The sequence below is a fragment of the Oncorhynchus keta genome, chromosome 19 (assembly GCF_023373465.1).
Source record: "Oncorhynchus keta strain PuntledgeMale-10-30-2019 chromosome 19, Oket_V2, whole genome shotgun sequence".
Classification (NCBI taxonomy): Eukaryota; Metazoa; Chordata; class Actinopteri; order Salmoniformes; family Salmonidae; genus Oncorhynchus; species Oncorhynchus keta.
Window position 1 is genome coordinate 78915232 of NC_068439.1, and position 18348 is coordinate 78933579.

The following is an 18348-nucleotide window of genomic DNA, read 5'->3' on the forward strand; positions in this document are numbered from 1 at the left end:
CAGAGATAATATAGAATGATGAGATGCACGTCTCCACCCTAACAACGGGAGTCGTTGTCCTAAAGATGGGAAGACAGGCGACAAGCTCAGGTCCATAATAAACCCATAGAAACGCATTGGCTTTATTTAAACCCATGGTTTACACACGCCAAGCCCCCTGCCTCTCACGCCAAGCCCCCTGCCTCTCACGCCAAGCCCCCTGCCTCTCACGCCAAGCCCCCTGCCTCTCACGCCCCCTGCCTCTCACGCCAAGCCCCCTGCCTCTCACGCCAAGCCCCCTGCCTCTCACGCCAAGCCCCCTGCCTCTCACGCCAAGCCCCCTGCCTCTCACGCCAACAAAGTTGAGAGATCTCATCTTCCTCTCTAACAAGCGGTTTCAACTCGTTATTGGGATTTGAGATTTGGTCCAACAGAATCTGGACACCGAAACACATTGAAACATGATTTTACTGTAAGGGAGGAGAAGTAACCTTTTCTAATGATACCCTTTATGTGTCTCAACTCCTCACATTGGTTTTAGTAGTGTCTGCTCTGTGCACAGAGTATCACTGTACATTGATTATGGAAAATGAATGCTCAGTTTGTCGCAGGCGGCTTTGGGGTACCACGTACCGCTAGCAGCCTTTTAGACTGTTATACGAGGTGTGTAGTCTGTGTTTTATATATGTGCAATAAGCATAAAACACACTTAACTAAGGAATTGGCAAATCGTTCTCATTCTGAGACATAAGGTAGGCCAACATCTCAACAAAGTGGACAGGCTAACATGTTGTTGAAAACAGTTGGAGACGGACTGCAGTGTGTGTTCATAAATCACCAGGGCAAACCTTGTTAGCTAGCAAATAGATTCAAGTTCAAATATTCAAAGATGAGCTGGCTACTCACTAGCACGTGGGCTTGAGAGGTTGTTGATGAGACCGGTGTTAGTTTTCTACAGCCTAATGCCTGCTACAAGAAGTCAGTTATTATTAGTGAACGAAGAGGCACTATGAATGGTTCTAGATAAATTTGTACAAATAAAATTAAAAAGTGCATTTTCATAAACAGACTTGAAACCCAGATCAGTGATTTATTGCAAAAACAAACTATTTTGATAAAATAATTTAATTATTAGTGGGGTGTTTATGGAAGACGTCACAAGTCCTGATCTCATTAGAGTAGTGTTTACCGTTTTAAAATGCAGTGTATTACCTTTAAATTGTACAACAAAATGTATTCATTAGAAATTAATCTCTCTATACATCTATCTCTCTATACATCTATCTCTCTCTACATCTATATCTCTATATATGGTGAATTGCCTATAAGTTATAAAAACAAGTAGATATGATTTTTAGGTCATATCACACAGACATAACTACGTTTTAGTCATTTAGTCATTAACTCTTATCCAGAGCAACTTAAACCAGTGAGTTCATACTGTAGCTAGCTAAACCCTAAAATGTGGTTACTACACCTACCTCCTTTGAAGAGGGCTCTGTGTAGCAGTGGCAGCAGCCCAGCCTGCCAGAAGGAGTAGCAGCCGTCCACCAGTTTGTTACAACGACCCTGGAACCCTCCCTCGTACCTCATCTGTCTGCTGGCCACCCACCGCTACGGAGAGGAGGAGAAGGGAGGAGAGGAGAGAGAGAGAGGAGGCGAAGGAGAAAGAGAGAGGAGGAGAAGGAGAGGAGGAGAGGAGAGGAGGAGAGAGTGGAGAGAGAGGAGAGAGCGGAGAGAGAGGAGAGAGTGGAGAGAGAGGAGAGAGCGGAGAGAGAGGAGAGAGCGGAGAGAGAGGAGAGAGCGGAGAGGAGAAGGAGAGAGAGAGGAGAAGGAGAGAGAGAGGAGAGAGAGAGGAGAGAGCGGAGAGGAGAAGGAGAGAGAGGAGGAGAAGGAGAGAGAGGAGGAGAAGGAGAGAGAGGAGGAGAAGGAGAGAGAGGTGGAGAAGGAGAGAGAGGTGGAGAAGGAGAGAGAGGTGAAGGAGAGAGAGGTGAAGGAGATGAGGTGAAGGAGATGAGGTGAAGGAGATGAGGTGAAGGAGAGAGAGGAGAGAGAAGGAGAGAGAAGGAGAGAGAGGAGAGAGAAGGAGAGAGAGGAGAAAAAGGAGAGAGAGGAGAGAGGAGGAGAGAGAGAGGAGGAGGATAAGAAGGAGAAGGAGAGAGAGAGGAGGAGAGAGAGAGGAAGGAGGAGAAGGAGAGGAAGGAGAAGGAGAGAGAGGAAGGAGAAGGAGAGAGGAGAAGGAGAGAGAGGAAGGAGAAGGAGAGAGGAGAAGGAGAGAGAGGAGGAGAAGGAGAGAGAGGAGGAGAAGGAGAGAGAGGAGGAGAAGGAGAGAGAGGAGGAGAAGGAGAGAGAGGAGGAGAAGGAGAGAGAGGAGGAGAAGGAGAGAGAGGAGGAGAAGGAGAGAGAGGAGAAGGAGAGAGAGGAGGAGAAGGAGAGAGAGGTGGAGAAGGAGATAGAGGTGGAGAAGGAGATAGAGGTGGAGAAGGAGATGAGGTGAAGGAGAGAGAGGAGGAGAAGGAGATGAGGGGAAGGAAAGAGAGGAGGAAAAGGAGAGGAGGGGAAGGAGAGAGAGGAGAGAGAAGGAGAGAGAGGAGAGAGGAGGAGAAGGAGAGAGAGGAGGAAAAGGAGAGAGAGGAGGAAAAGGAGAGAGAGAGGAGGAGAAGGAGAGAGAGAGGAGGAAAAGGAGAGAGAGAGGAGGAAAAGGAGAGAGAGAGGAGGAAAAGGAGAGAGAGAGGAGGAAAAGGAGAGAGGATGAGAAGAAGGAGAGAGAGGAGAGAGAGAGGAGGAGAGAGAGAGAGAGGAGAGAGAGAGGAGGAGAGAGAGAGGAGGAGAGAGAGGAGGAGAGAGAGAGGAGGAGAGAGAGAGAGGAGGATAAGAAGGAGAAGGGGAGAGAGAGAGGAGGAGAGAGAGAGGAGGAGAGAGAGAGAGGAGGATAAGAAGGAGAAGGAGAGAGAGAGGAGGAGGATGAGAAGGAGAAGGAGAGAGAGAGGAGGAGAGAGAGAGGAGGAGAGAGAGAGAGGAGGAGAGAGAGAGAGAAGGAGAGGAAGGAGAAGGAGAGGAAGGAGAAGGAGAGAGAGGAAGGAGAAGGAGAGAGGAAGGAGAAGGAGAGAGAGGAAGGAGAGAGAGGAAGGAGAAGGAGAGAGAGGAAGGAGAGAGAGGAAGGAGAGAGAGGAAGGAGAGAGAGAGGAGGAGAGAGAGAGGAGGAGAGAGAGAGGAGGAGAGAGAGAGGAGGAGAGAGAGAGAGGAGAGAGAGAGGAGGAGAGAGAGAGGAGGAGAGAGAGAGGAGAAGGAGAGAGAGGAGGAGAAGGAGAGAGAGGAGGAGAAGGAGAGAGAGGAGGAGAAGGAGAGAGAGGAGGAGAAGGAGAGAGAGGAGGAGAAGGAGAGAGAGGAGGAGAAGGAGAGAGAGGAGGAGAAGGAGAGAGAGGAGGAGAAGGAGAGAGAGGAGGAGAAGGAGAGAGAGGAGGAGAAGGAGAGAGAGGAGGAGAAGGAGAGAGAGGACAGAGAGAGGAGGAGAAGGAGAGAGAGGACAGAGAGAGGAGAAGGAGGAGAGAGGACAGAGAGAGGAGAAGGAGGAGAGAGGACAGAGAGAGGAGAAGGAGGAGAGAGAGGACAGAGAGAGGAGAAGGAGGAGAGAGGACAGAGAGAGGAGGAGAAGGAGAGAGAGGACAGAGAGAGGAGAAGGAGAGAGAGGACAGAGAGAGGAGGAGAAGGAGAGAGAGGACAGAGAGAGGAGGAGAAGGAGAGAGAGGACAGAGAGAGGAGAAGGAGGAGAGAGGACAGAGAGAGGAGAAGGAGGAGAGAGAGTACAGCAGGAGAGAGGCAGTAAGAGAAGACAGAGTAAGGGTGGTGTTATTATCACTAAAGAGCCTCATCACAATGAGAGAAACTGACGCCATTTTCCCTACAGTCCCAGGAAGGCAGCCATTTTCTATCCAAACCAGCCATAGTGTAAATGCCGTGCAGCGTACACAGTGAGAGCGGATGGAGTTTCATCCATCCTTAGAACTAGCCAGATGATGAAACCCCATGAGGTTCCTATCAGAGAGGGTCTAACATGAATTGATATTTGCAAACTGAAAAATGTGGACGTGGTTGCTATAGCAACGGCTAATTGGGAATCTTTCCAAAGCACGAGGACTGGACTGAATCATTATGGAATTGGTTTAAGTACCAGCTGGAGTCCTCAGTCGTGTCTCTGTTTCTGAAGCTGAGGAAGGAAACGTGACAGGTTTCACTCTCCAACTGCAATTACAGCTTTAGTTTAAAAAAAATATGAAAACAAAAACATTCTTATAGAACAAATTCCCTCCCTGTTTGTCAGTTCTCTTCTGTTTAATGTCTAGTGAATAGGACCTGTTCTGAGAGCTGTGCTGAGCGGTGCGGACTGGTGGCCAGAGGGGTGCGGACTGGTGGCCAGAGGGGTGCGGACTGGTGGCCAGAGGGGTGCGGACTGGTGGCCAGAGGGGTGGGGACTGGTGGCCAGAGGGGTGAGGACTGGTGGCCAGAGGGGTGAGGACTGGTGGCCAGAGGGGTGGGGACTGGTGGCCAGAGGGGTGAGGACTGGTGGCCAGAGGGGTGAGGACTGGTGGCCAGAGGGGTGAGGACTGGTGGCCAGAGGGGTGAGGACTGGTGGCCAGAGGGGGTGAGGACCGGTGGCCAGAGGGGTGAGGACTGGTGGCCAGAGCGTTGGGGGACCGGTGGCCAGAGGGGTGAGGACTGGTGGCCAGAGGGGTGAGGACTGGTGGCCAGAGGGGTGAGGACTGGTGGCCAGAGGGGTGAGGACTGGTGGCCAGAGGGGTGAGGACTGGTGGCCAGAGGGGTGAGGACTGGTGGCCAGAGCGTTGGTGGGGGGCTGGTGGCCAGAGGGGTGAGGACTGGTGGCCAGAGGGGTGAGGACTGGTGGCCAGAGGGGTGAGGACTGGTGGCCAGAGGGGTGAGGACCGGTGGCCAGAGGGGTGAGGACTGGTGGCCAGAGGGGTGAGGACCGGCGGCCAGAGGGGTGAGGACCGGCGGCCAGAGGGGTGAGGACTGGTGGCCAGAGGGGTGAGGACCGGTGGCCAGAGGGGTGAGGACTGGTGGCCAGAGGGGTGAGGACGGGTGGCCAGAGGGGTGAGGACTGGTGGCCAGAGGGGTGAGGACTGGTGGCCAGAGGGGTGAGGACCGGTGGCCAGAGGGGTGAGGACCGGTGGCCAGAGGGGTGAGGACTGGTGGCCAGAGGGGTGAGGACTGGTGGCCAGAGGGGTGAGGACTGGTTCCTACTGTTCTGGTAGTTTTGGGAGAGTGATCTACACGTCAGCCCATGGGGTCTCTTTACAGACCTGTGCGGAGTCCAAAATGGCACCCTCTTCCCTATATAGTGTACAACTTCTGACCGACAGGCCTCTGCGCAGCCTCATCACTTCAGTCAAATGCTGATCAAGAAAATGGGTTATCAGGGGAAGTAGTGACATGGGATACCTCTGCAGAGAGACATTGGATGTGTGAGTGGAGTTCTGGATAGAACTGAAAGCATGGCTGTAGCTAAATGGTTGACTCAGTTCAGAAAAGAGGAGAGGTAGAGACTTTAGGTCTGGATAGAACTGAAAGCATGGCTGTAGCTAAATGGTTGACTCAGTTCAGAAAAGAGGAGAGGTAGAGACTTTAGGTCTGGATAGAACTGAAAGCATGGCTGTAGCTGAATGGTTGACTCAGTTCAGAAAAGAGGAGAGGTAGAGACTTTAGGTCTGGATAGAACTGAAAGCAATGCTTGGCTCAAAGCCTCCCTGTTCAAAATGATGTAAAGTGTTATCGTCCATTACACAAATCAGAACCAAAGGAAACAAGACGTGGAACCTGTGATGTTGGTGACTCACCAGCAGAGACTTGAGGTCCAGCATGTGCTCCTTCCCCAGGATGACCATGGCAGCCGTCCCACAGAAGGTGTACCCTCCATGGGCCTCTAGCCCAGGGACGCCCCCGAGACCCCCCTCCCAGTTCTGACAGCTGGAGGAGAACAGGAAGGAGACAACATGGTAGCCGACAGTGAGTAGGCATGAGGAAGACATGGTAGCAGACAGCGAGTAGGCATGAGGAAGACATCATGGTAGCAGACAGTGAGTAGCCATGAGGAAGACATCATGGTAGCAGACAGTGAGTAGCCATGAGGAAGACATCATGGTAGCAGACAGTGAGTAGGCATGAGGAAGACATCATGGTAGCAGACAGCGAGTAGCCATGAGGAAGACATCATGGTAGCAGACAGTGAGTAGGCATGAGGAAGACATGGTAGCCGACAGCGAGTAGGCATGAGGAAGACATCATGGTAACAGACAGTGAGTAGCCATGAGGAAGACATCATGGTAGCAGACAGTGAGTAGCCATGAGGAAGACATCATGGTAGCAGACAGTGAGTAGGCATGAGGAAGACATCATGGTAGCAGACAGTGAGTAGGCATGAGGAAGAGAACATGGTAGCAGAGAGTGGGTAGGCATGAGGAAGACAGGAAGGAGACATGGTAGCAGTGAGTGAGTAGGCATGAGGAAGACAGGAAGGAGACATCACGGTAGCAGAGAGTGGGTAGGCACGAGGACGAGAACATGGTAGGCACGAGGAAGAGAACATGGTAGCCATGAGGAAGAGAACATGGTAGCAGAGCGTGGGTAGGCATGAGGAAGAGAACATGGTAGCAGAGAGTGGGTAGGCATGAGGAAGAGAACATGATAGCAGAGCGTGGGTAGGTACGAGGAAGAGAACATGGTAGCAGAGAGTGGGTAGGCATGAGGAAGACAGGAAGGAGACATCACGGTAGCAGAGAGTGAGTAGGCACGAGGAAGAGAACATGGTAGGCATGAGGAAGAGAACATGGTAGGCATGAGGAAGAGAACATGGTAGGCATGAGGAAGAGAACATGGTAGGCATGAGGAAGAGAACATGGTAGGCATTCACTGTCTTTCTACAGAACGGTGTAAACACATGATCACTACGAAGTTATTTTCCCAAAGTACAGGGGACCAAACCATTGTAATTATTACAGTCCATTTAACTCACAGTATGACTGTCCTATTCTTCTGATGTAACGGAAATGTTAATTATCAAAAAGGAACACCAGTTCGACAGACAGACATGAAATAAGTGGTCTGGCTGAGCGCTATACTACAGTACCTGACAATCCACGTGGGAGTGTCCTGGAACAGAGTGGGTGTCATGATGTTGGTGAGAGACGCCACCGACGCAGCGCAGTACGTACTCCTACAACACAGAGAGAGAGAGAGAGAGAGAAAGAGAGAAAGAGAGAAAGAGAGAAAGAGAGAAAGAGAGAAAGAGAGAAAGAAAGAGAGAGAGAGAGAGAGAGAGAGAGAGAGAGAGAGAGAGAGAGAGAGAGAGAGAGAGAGAGAGGTGGGGCTTAATACACAGTACGTACTCCTACAACACAGAGAGAGAGAGAGAGGTAGGGCTCAATACACAGTACGTACTGCTACAACAGAGAGAGAGAGGGGTGGGGCTTAATACACAGTACGTACTGCTACAACAGAGAGAGAGAGAGGGGTGGGGCTTAATACACAGTACGTACTCCTACAACAGAGAGAGAGGGGTGGGGCTTAATACACAGTGCGTACTGCTACAACACAGAGAGAGGGGTGGGGCTTAATACACAGTACGTACTGCTACAACACAGAGAGAGGGGTGGGGCTTAATACACAGTACGTACTGCTACAACACAGAGAGAGAGAGGGGTGGGGCTTAATACACAGTGCGTACTGCTACAACACAGAGAGAGGGGTGGGGCTTAATACACAGTACGTACTGCTACAACACAGAGAGAGGGGTGGGGCTTAATACACAGTACGTACTGCTACAACACAGAGAGAGGGGTGGGGCTTAATACACAGTACGTACTGCTACAACACAGAGAGAGGGGTGGGGCTTAATACACAATACGTACTGCTACAACACAGAGAGAGAGGGGTGGGGCTTAATACACAATACGTACTCCTACAACAGAGAGAGAGAGAGGGGTGGGGCTTAATACACAGTGCGTACTGCTACAACACAGAGAGAGAGAGGGGTGGGGCTTAATACACAGTGTGTACTGCTACAACACCGAGAGGGGTGGGGCTTAATACACAGTGCGTACTGCTACAACACAGAGAGAGAGGGGTGGGGCTTAATACACAGTACGTACTGCTACAACACAGAGAGAGAGGGGTGGGGCTTAATACACAGTACGTACTGCTACAACACAGAGAGAGAGGGGTGGGGCTTAATACACAGTACGTACTGCTACAACACAGAGAGAGGGGTGGGGCTTAATACACAGTACGTACTGCTACAACACAGAGAGAGAGGGGTGGGGCTTAATACACAGTACGTACTGCTACAACACAGAGACCAAGAAAGAGATAACGAGAGAGACCATGTTTGGACCATTCTAGTTTGTTGTTGATGTGGACACCAAGCAATTTGAAGCTCTCAACCTGCTCCACTACAGCCCCGTCGATGAGAATGGGGACGTGCTCGGTCCTCCTTTTCCTGTAGTCCACAATCATCTCCTTAGTCTTGGTTACGTTGAGGGATAGGTTGTTATTCTGGCACCACCCGGCCAGGTCTCTGACCTCCTCCCTATAGGCTGTCTCGTCGTTGTCAGTGATCAGGCCTACCACTGTTGTGTCGTCTGCAAACTTAATGATGGTGTTGGAGTTGTGCCTGGCCATGCAGTCCTGGGTGAACAGGGAGTTAGGAGGGGACTGAGCACGCACCCCTGGGGAGCTCCAGTGGATGAGTGTGGCAGATGTGTTGCTACCTACCCTCACCACCTGGGGGAGGCCCGTCAGGAAGTCCAGAATCCATTTGCAGACGGAGAGTTTAGTCCCAGGGTCCTTAGCTTAGTGATGAGCTTTGAGGGCACTATGGTGTTGAACGCTGAGCTGTTGTCAATGATATTGCATTCTCACATAGGTGCTCCTTTTGTCCAGGTGGGAAAGGGCAGTGTGCAATAGAGATTGCATCATCTGTGGATCTGTTTGGGCGGTATGCAAATTGGAGTGGGTCTAGGGTTTCTGGGAAAATGGTGTTGATGTGAGCCATTACCAGCCTTTCAAAGCATTTCATGGCTACAGACGTGAGTGCTACGGGTCTGTAGTCATTTAGGCAGGTTGCCTTTGTGTTCTTGGGCACAAGGACTATGGTGGTCTGCATGAAGCATGTTGGTATTACAGACTCAATCAGGGACATTGAAAATGTCAGTGAAGACACCTGCCAGTTGGTCAGCACATGCCCGGAGCAGAGTACACGTCCTGGTAATCCATCTGGCCCCACAGAGTGAATGTTGACCCGTCGGCTACGGAGAGCGTGATCACACAATCGTCTGGAACAGCTGATGCTCTCATGCATGCCTCGAAGCGAGCATAGAAGTGATTCAGCTCGTCTGGAAGGCTTGTGTCACTGGGCAGCTCGCGGCTGTGCTTCCCTTTGTGGTCTATAATAGTTTGCAAGCCCTGCCACATCCGACGAGTGTCTGAGCAGTTGTAGTATGATTCAATCCTAGTCCTGTATTGATGCTTTGCATGTTTTATGGTTCGTCGCAGGTCATTGCAGGATTTCTTGTAAGCTTCCTGGTTAGAGTCCCACACCTTGAAAGCGGCAGCTCTAGCCTTTAGCTCAGTGCGAATGTTGCCTGTTATCCATGGCTTCTGGTTGGGGTATGTACGTACAGTCACTGTGGGGACGACGTCCTCAATGCACTTATTGATAAAGCCAGTGACTGATGTGGTGTACTCCTCAATGCCATCAGAAGAATACCGGAACATATTCCAGTCTGTGATCGCAAAAGAGTCCTGTAGTTTAGCATCTGCTTCATCTGACCACTTTTTTATTGATCGAGTCACTTGTGTTTCCTGCTTTAATGTTTGCTTGTTAGCAGGAATCTGGAGGATAGAGTTGTGGTGTGTGGAGTACAGGTTATCTAGAATTTTTTCCCCCTTTAGTTGCACATTTATACAGCTGACTGAGTGCGGTCTTAGTGCCAGCATCTGTCTGTGGTGGTAAATAAACAGCCACGAAAAGTATAGCTGAAAACTCTAGGCAAGCAGTGTGGCCTGCAGTTTATCACAATATACTCAACGAGCAAAATCTAGAGAATTCCTTAGATTTCGTGCACCAGCTGTTTCAAATATGCAGTCCCCCCCCGCTAGCTGAATATCCATGTTATCATTCAGCCACGATTCCGTTAAACATAGGGTATTACAGCTTTTTTATGTCCCGTTGGTAGGATATTCGTGATTGGACAATAAACTAGACGAGGTACAATGATTGCACGTTGGCCAGTAATATTGACGGTAACGGCAGCTTTCCTAGTTGTCTTCTGCGGGCCCGGACGAGGCATCCGGCTCCTCTTCCTCTGCGTCGCTTCCTTTTGCGAATAATTGCGATGTCTGTCCTGTGGGGTGTTTGGAGAATATCGTGTGAGTCCTGCTTGTTGTTGTTGAAGAAATCTTTGTCTAATCCCAGGTGAGTGATCTCTGTCCTGATATCTAGAAGCTCTTTGTCTAATCCCAGGTGAGTGATCGCTGTCCTGATATCCAGAAGCTCTTTGTCTAATCCGAGGTGAGTGATCTCTGTCCTGATATGCAGAAGCTCTTTGTCTAATCCCAGGTGAGTGATCACTGTCCTGATATCCAGAAGCTCTTTGTCTAATCCCAGGTGAGTGATCACTGTCCTGATATCCAGAAGCTCTTTGTCTAATCCCAGGTGAGTGATCACTGTCCTGATAGAAGCTCTTTGTCTAATCCGAGGTGAGTGATCTCTGTCCTGATATCCAGAAGCTCTTTGTCTAATCCGAGGTGAGTGATCTCTGTCTTGATATCTAGAAGCTCTGTGTCTAATCCGAGGTGAGTGATCGCTGTCCTGATATCCAGAAGCTCTTTTCTGTCGTAAAATACGGTTGCAGAAACATTATGTACAAAATAAATTACAAATATCGCAACAAAAAAAACACATAATAGCACAATTGGTTAGGAGACCGTAAAATGGAGGCCATCTCCTCCAGCGCCATTTTTCCATCAGCAGAACCCGAAACAGAGCTGCATTTCCTGACAAAATGTAAAAAAAATATAAAACAATTAAGAGAGTTTCATTTCCACAAATTTGAAACCCTCTGATGAGAATAGGCTACCCGTCCTGATGGGGGAGGACACAGAGAGATGTGGGTTGGAAGCGCACTACAATGCTGCCTGCCATAAGATGAGGGACAGTGTCTGACAGACCAATCAACATGCAGACCAATGTCCTTCGTGCTTATTGTTCAATGTGTATGGTTATTTTGTCCGTTTATTGTTGTTACGGTTGACAATATTGTTGATTAAATTGTTAATATTGCAAATCCCCAAAGTAAGCTTTGGCAATATGTACATTGTTAAATCATGCCAATAAAGAACATTTCATTTTGAGAGCACGAGACACACAGAGCGAGAGAGAGAGAGAGCGTGAGACAGAACGAGAAAGTAAGCATTTCACTGCGAGGCCTACACCTGTTGTATTCGGCGCATGTGACTAATACAATTTGATTTGAAAGAGACTGAGAGAAACATTGTTATCACATATCAGTGATGTCTGCTCCACTAACAGTGAAACCATGGCGATGGAAGGCTGCTCAACTTAGTCTCACCTGACGTCCACCTCTCCTCCTATGTGCATCACAAAGGAGCCATCTGGCTGCTTCACAGAGAACAGGAAGGAGAGCAGCTTCTCCCTGAGAGGGAAGAGGAAGTAGGGAAGAGGAAAGAAGAGGGAGGGAGGAGGGAAGAAGAGGGAGGGAGGGGGAAGAAGAGGGGGGAGGGGGAAGAAGAGGGGGGAGGGGGGAAGAAGAGGGAGGGAGGGGGGAAGAAGAGGGAGGGAGGGGAAGAAGAGGGAGGGAGGGGGAAGAAGAGGGAGGGAGGGGGGAAGAAGAGGGAGGGAGGGGGAAGAAGAGGGAGGGAGGGGGGAAGAAGAGGGAGGGAGGAGGGAAGAAGAGGGAGGGGTTACTATAAAACATTGCTGCTGTGGCAACACGTGTGTCACGCTCAGTCGTCACAACGTTCGGTTGGCAGACACAAGAGACAAATAGTTTGAAGTAAAAGGTCTGTAGTGACGCCTCTAGCACTGCCTTCGACCACTGTGCCACTCGGGAAGCACCCCGAGAATTGGTTGTTTAATGTCATTTCTTTCTTTTGATGTTGTAGTAACAGAGGTGACTGTACCTGTCGATAATGTTGTAGTACCTGTCGATAATGTTGTAGTACCTGTCGATAATGTTGTAGTAACTGTACCCGTCGATAATGTTGTAGTGACTGTACCCGTCTATAATGTTGTAGTGACTGTACCCGTCTATAATGTTGGAGTGACTGTACCTGTCGATAATGTTGTAGTACCCGTCGATAATGTTGTAGTAACTGTACCCGTCGATAATGTTGTAGTACCCGTCTATAATGTTGTAGTAACTGTACCCGTCGATAATGTTGTAGTGACTGTACCCGTCTATAATGTTGTAGTGACTGTACCCGTCTATAATGTTGTAGTGACCGTACCCGTCTATAATGTTGTAGTGACCGTACCCGTCGATAATGCTGTAGTGACCGTACCCGTCGATAATGCTGTAGTGACCGTACCCGTCGATAATGTTGTAGTGACCGTACCCGTCGATAATGCTGTAGTGACCGCACCCGTCGATAATGTTGTAGTGACCGTACCCGTCGATAATGCTGTAGTAACCGTACCCGTCAATAATGCTGTAGTACCTGTCGATAATGCTGTAGTACCTGTCGATAATGCTGTAGTACCTGTCGATAATGCTGTAGTACCCGCCGATAATGCGGTAGTACCCGTCGATAATGTTGTAGTAACTGTACCCGTCGATAATGCTGTAGTAACTGTACCTGCCGATAATGCGGTAGCACCTGTACCCGTCGATAATGCTGTAGTACCTGCCGATAATGCGGTAGCACCTGTCGATAATGTTGTAGCACCTGTCGATAATGTTGTAGCACCTGTCGATAATGTTGTAGCACCTGTCGATAATGGTGTAGCACCTGTCGATAATGTTGTAGTACCTGTCGATAATGTTGTAGTACCTGTCGATAATGTTGTAGTACCTGTCGATAATGTTGTAGTACCTGTCGATAATGCTGTAGTACCTGTCGATAATGCTGTAGTACCTGTCGATAATGCTGTAGTACCTGTCGATAATGCTGTAGTACCTGTCGATAATGCTGTAGTACCTGTCGATAATGCTGTAGTACCTGTCGATAATGCTGTAGTACCTGTCGATAATGCTGTAGTACCTGTCGATAATGCTGTAGTACCTGTCGATAATGCTGTAGTACCTGTCGATAATGTTGTAGTACCTGTCGATAATGTTGTAGTACCTGTCGATAATGTTGTAGTACCTGTCGATAATGTTGTAGTACCTGTCGATAATGTTGTAGTACCTGTCGATAATGTTGTAGTACCTGTCGATAATGTTGTATGCCTCCTGGGTGCCGATGATACAGAGTGCGTTGACAGCAGCGTAGGTGGGAGCCAGGTGGGCAGCTTGACATGGACCTCCAGCAAAACCCCCAGTAGGACTCTGACACCGCGCCAGGAACTTACACACACTGGAGGGGCAGAGAGGGCAATGGGAGTTACACACACACACTGGAGGGGCAGAGAGGGCAATGGGAGTTATACACACACACTGGAGGGGCAGAGAGGGCAATGGGAGTTACACACACACACACTGGAGGGGCAGAGAGGGCAATGGGAGTTACACACACACTGGAGGGGCAGAGAGGGCAATGGGAGTTATACACACACACTGGAGGGGCAGAGAGGGCAATGGGAGTTATACACACACACTGGAGGGGCAGAGAGGGCAATGGGAGTTACACACACACACACTGGAGGGGCAGAGAGGGCAATGGGAGTTACACACACACACTGGAGGGGCAGAGAGGGCAATGGGAGTTACACACACACACTGGAGGGGCAGAGAGGGCAATGGGAGTTACACACACACACACACTGGAGGGGCAGAGAGGGCAATGGGAGTTACACACACACTGGAGGGGCAGAGAGGGCAATGGGAGTTACACACACACTGGAGGGGCAGAGAGGGCAATGGGAGTTATACACACACACACTGGAGGGGCAGAGAGGGCAATGGGAGTTACACACACACACACTGGAGGGGCAGAGAGGGCAATGGGAGTTACACACACACTGGAGGGGCAGAGAGGGCAATGGGAGTTACACACACACTGGAGGGGCAGAGAGGGCAATGGGAGTTACACACACACACACTGGAGGGGCAGAGAGGGCAATGGGAGTTACACACACACACACACACACTGGAGGGGCAGAGAGGGCAATGGGAGTTACACACACACACTGGAGGGGCAGAGAGGGCAATGGGAGTTATACACACACACTGGAGGGGCAGAGAGGGCAATGGGAGTTATACACACACACTGGAGGGGCAGAGAGGGCAATGGGAGTTACACACACTGGAGGGGCAGCGAGGGCAATGGGAGTTACACACACTGGAGGGGCAGAGAGGGCAATGGGAGTTATACACACACACTGGAGGGGCAGAGAGGGCAATGGGAGTTACACACACACACTGGAGGGGCAGAGAGGGCAATGGGAGTTACACACACACACACACACACTGGAGGGGCAGAGAGGGCAATGGGAGTTACACACACACACACACTGGAGGGGCAGAGAGGGCAATGGGAGTTACACACACACTGGAGGGGCAGAGAGGGCAATGGGAGTTACACACACACACTGGAGGGGCAGAGAGGGCAATGGGAGTTATACACACACACACTGGAGGGGCAGAGAGGGCAATGGGAGTTACACACACTGGAGGGGCAGAGAGGGCAATGGGAGTTACACACACACACTGGAGGGGCAGAGAGGGCAATGGGAGTTATACACACACACACTGGAGGGGCAGAGAGGGCAATGGGAGTTACACACACTGGAGGGGCAGAGAGGGCAATGGGAGTTACACACACACTGGAGGGGCAGAGAGGGCAATGGGAGTTACACACACACTGGAGGGGCAGAGAGGGCAATGGGAGTTACACACACACACTGGAGGGGCAGAGAGGGCAATGGGAGTTACACACACACACTGGAGGGGCAGAGAGGGCAATGGGAGTTATACACACACACACTGGAGGGGCAGAGAGGGCAATGGGAGTTACACACACACACTGGAGGGGCAGAGAGGGCAATGGGAGTTACACACACACACTGGAGGGGCAGAGAGGGCAATGGGAGTTATACACACACACACACTGGAGGGGCAGAGAGGGCAATGGGAGTTACACACACACACTGGAGGGGCAGAGAGGGCAATGGGAGTTACACACACACACTGGAGGGGCAGAGAGGGCAATGGGAGTTACACACACACTGGAGGGGCAGAGAGGGCAATGGGAGAATACAAACACTGCAAAGCAGATCACATCGTCAGGGTTAACACACAAAATCCTAAACTACTGTTTATATTGTAAACTTAAAAAGCAAAACTAATCTCTCAAACGTGCTCTCTTTCACCAATCTTGAACCGAGTACGGACTGAGACAGCCCGGTACGGACTGAGACCAGTGGGTTGGCTCGGTATTACAGTACTGAGACCAGTGGGTTGGCTCGGTATTACAGTACTGAGACCAGTGGGTTGGCTCGGTATTACAGTACTGAGACCAGTGGGTTGGCTCGGTATTACAGTACTGAGACCAGTGGGTTGGCTCGGTATTACAGTACTGAGACCAGTGGGTTGGCTCGGTATTACAGTACTGAGACCAGTGGGTTGGCTCGGTATTACAGTACTGAGACGGAGACCAGTGGGTTGGCTCAGTATTACAGTACTGAGACAGGGACCAGTGGGTTGGCTCGGTATTACAGTACTGAGACCAGTGGGTTGGCTCGGTATTACAGTACTGAGACCAGTGGTTGGCTCGGTATTACAGTACTGAGACCAGTGGTTGGCTCGGTATTACAGTACTGAGACCAGTGGGTTGGCTCGGTATTACAGTACTGAGACCAGTGGGTTGGCTCGGTATTACAGTACTGAGACCAGTGGGTTGGCTCGGTATTACAGTACTGAGACAGGGACCAGTGGGTTGGCTCAGTATTACAGTACTGAGATGGAGACCAGTGGGTTGGCTCGGTATTACAGTACTGAGACGGAGACCAGTGGGTTGGCTCGGTATTACAGTACTGAGACAGGGACCAGTGGGTTGGCGAGTCCCTACGTACAGGGCAGGCTGCACTATATCGGAAGTAGGATGTCATTGAATAATTATTTTATACAATGTTTTTATTTATTTACATACACCAGATAGGTTTCCAAGTGTTGTTTTACAGGGTCAGTCATAGTAGTATGATAGGTGTTGTTTTACAGGGTCAGTCATAGTAGTGTGATAGGTGTTGTTTTACAGGGTCAGTCAGTAGTATGATAGGTGTTGTTTTACAGGGTCAGTCATAGTAGTATGATAGGTGCTGTTTTACAGCAGGGGTGTCAAAGTCAAATGGACGGAGGGCCAAATAAAAAATTTAGCTACAAGCCGAGGGCCGGACTGTTCGAATGTTCATTGAAAAATGTTTAAATGACGCATATAGTCTAGTGAACCTAATTGAACCTACTGAAAACCTAACAAATATATTCCAATATGATCAGATAAATAAAGCAATATTTTCTTATGGCTCTGTCAGTAATCTTTAATTTTCAACAGACACAAAAGACAAATTTCCTTTATATAAAAATCCCCATAACATGAACATTAAATGAAAGAAACCGGTATTCAAGGCACCATCAGTAGCCTATATTTTCTATTTTAGCAAAAGTGGGCTAAATTTACTTCAAAGAAAAAAACAATAGCAATTTTCTATCATCCACTCAACTGAAATATTTTTAAAATATAATTGGATTGAAATACAATAAAATAAAGTGCAAAAATCTATTAATCAAAAACAACACTTTGTTTAAGGAGAAGTAACATGCAGTGAAAACAAATATTAAACTTTAACTTTTAAACTTGAACTGAGTAAAAACTCTAAATATGTGATTGCACAGTAATGTTCACTTGTTTGAGGTTGAGGGTGATACTTGGTGGTGTCCCATCTTTTCCACAAGTTCATCAATGTTCGGGGTAAGGCTCTGAGCTGAGGAAATCCTCAGAATTGAGTGGAGGTGTTCAGCAGTAAGTCGACTTCTGTGTGATGTTTTGTTCAAGTTCATCAAAGAAAACAGTTGTTCACACAGGTATGTGCTGCCAAACATAGACAACGTTTGAGCAGCCTGGATGCGCAGCTGGGGCATTGTGTCGGGGAGGAAACGGGCGAACTCCGCAGCACCCACTGCCGCATATTTTGCCCTCAGTGCATCATTGCATTGGAGGTCAATCAACTCCATTTGGAGGTTTGGTGGTGAGCTTTCCACGTCAACAGCAAATGGGTTACCGAGCAGTTCCAACCTGCTTTTTTGTGCTTCAAAGTCAGCAAATCGGCGTCGAAAGTCAGCGGCAAGCATACCTATTTTATCAGCCAACTGTGCGCTCGGGAACGCACTGGTAGAGAGCTTCTCTTTCATGGTCTGGCAGCTGGGAAAGTGGCTCAAATTTTCTTTCCGCATCTGCGTCTCCCACAGAGTCAGTTTGGTTTTAAATGCCTTCACTGTACTGTACATATCAGAGATGACACGATCCCGACCCTGCAGCTGCAAGTTCATTGCATTCAGATGACTCGTAATGTCACACAGAAAAGCCATTTCACACAGAAACATTTCGTCTCGGAGTTGTGTTGTGTCTTTCCCTTTGCTGTCCAAGAACAGACAAATCTCCTCACGAAGCTCGAAACATCTTTGAAGCACCTTTCCCTGGCTTAGCCATCGCACCTCTGTGTGATAAGGCAAATCACCATGCTCCGTTTCTAACTCCGTCAGAAATGCCTTGAACTGGCGGTGATTCAAACCTTTGGCTCTGATAAAGTTAACTGTGCGCGTGATGATGCTCATTACATGCTCCATTTTCAAGGCTTTACCGCACAACGCTTCCTGGTGTATGATACAATGATAAGCTGTCAGCTCACCTGTCGCGTTTTCCTCTTGCATCTTTTCCCGTATCTTCGCCACCAGTCCGCTCCTGTGTCCACACATCGCAGGTGCTCCGTCGGTTGTCAAACCCACGAGTTTTTCCCAAGGCAGCTCCATCTCATTTACACATCTTGACACCTCTTCATACAAATCATGCCCCGTAGTTGTGCCATGCATAGGACGTAAAGCCAAAAACTCCTCTGTCACGCTTAGGCTGGAGTCCACTCCGCGGATGAAAATTGACAACTGGGCAATGTCAGAAATGTCGGTG

General features: G+C 49.4%; 1 protein-coding gene across 6 annotated transcripts in view; it reads right to left on the bottom strand.

Annotated features, from left to right (window-relative positions):
* Positions 1-18348, bottom strand: part of fntb (farnesyltransferase, CAAX box, beta) — a 63707-nt gene that overhangs the window by 32846 nt on the left and 12513 nt on the right. For 2 of the 6 annotated variants that reach the window (XM_052471424.1, XM_052471425.1), the window contains 6 exons: positions 13315-13587; positions 13084-13104; positions 11622-11705; positions 7121-7207; positions 5832-5961; positions 1461-1593 (listed from right to left, as the gene is read on the bottom strand). In XM_052471424.1, coding sequence (XP_052327384.1) covers positions 1461-1593; positions 5832-5961; positions 7121-7207; positions 11622-11705; positions 13084-13104; positions 13315-13587 — 728 coding nt within the window. Of the gene's footprint in view, positions 1-1460; positions 1594-5831; positions 5962-7120; positions 7208-11621; positions 11706-13062; positions 13105-13314; positions 13588-18348 lie in introns of all 6 variants that reach the window. The other 4 variants (XM_052471427.1, XM_052471429.1, XM_052471423.1 and 1 more) reach the window with 3 other exon arrangements.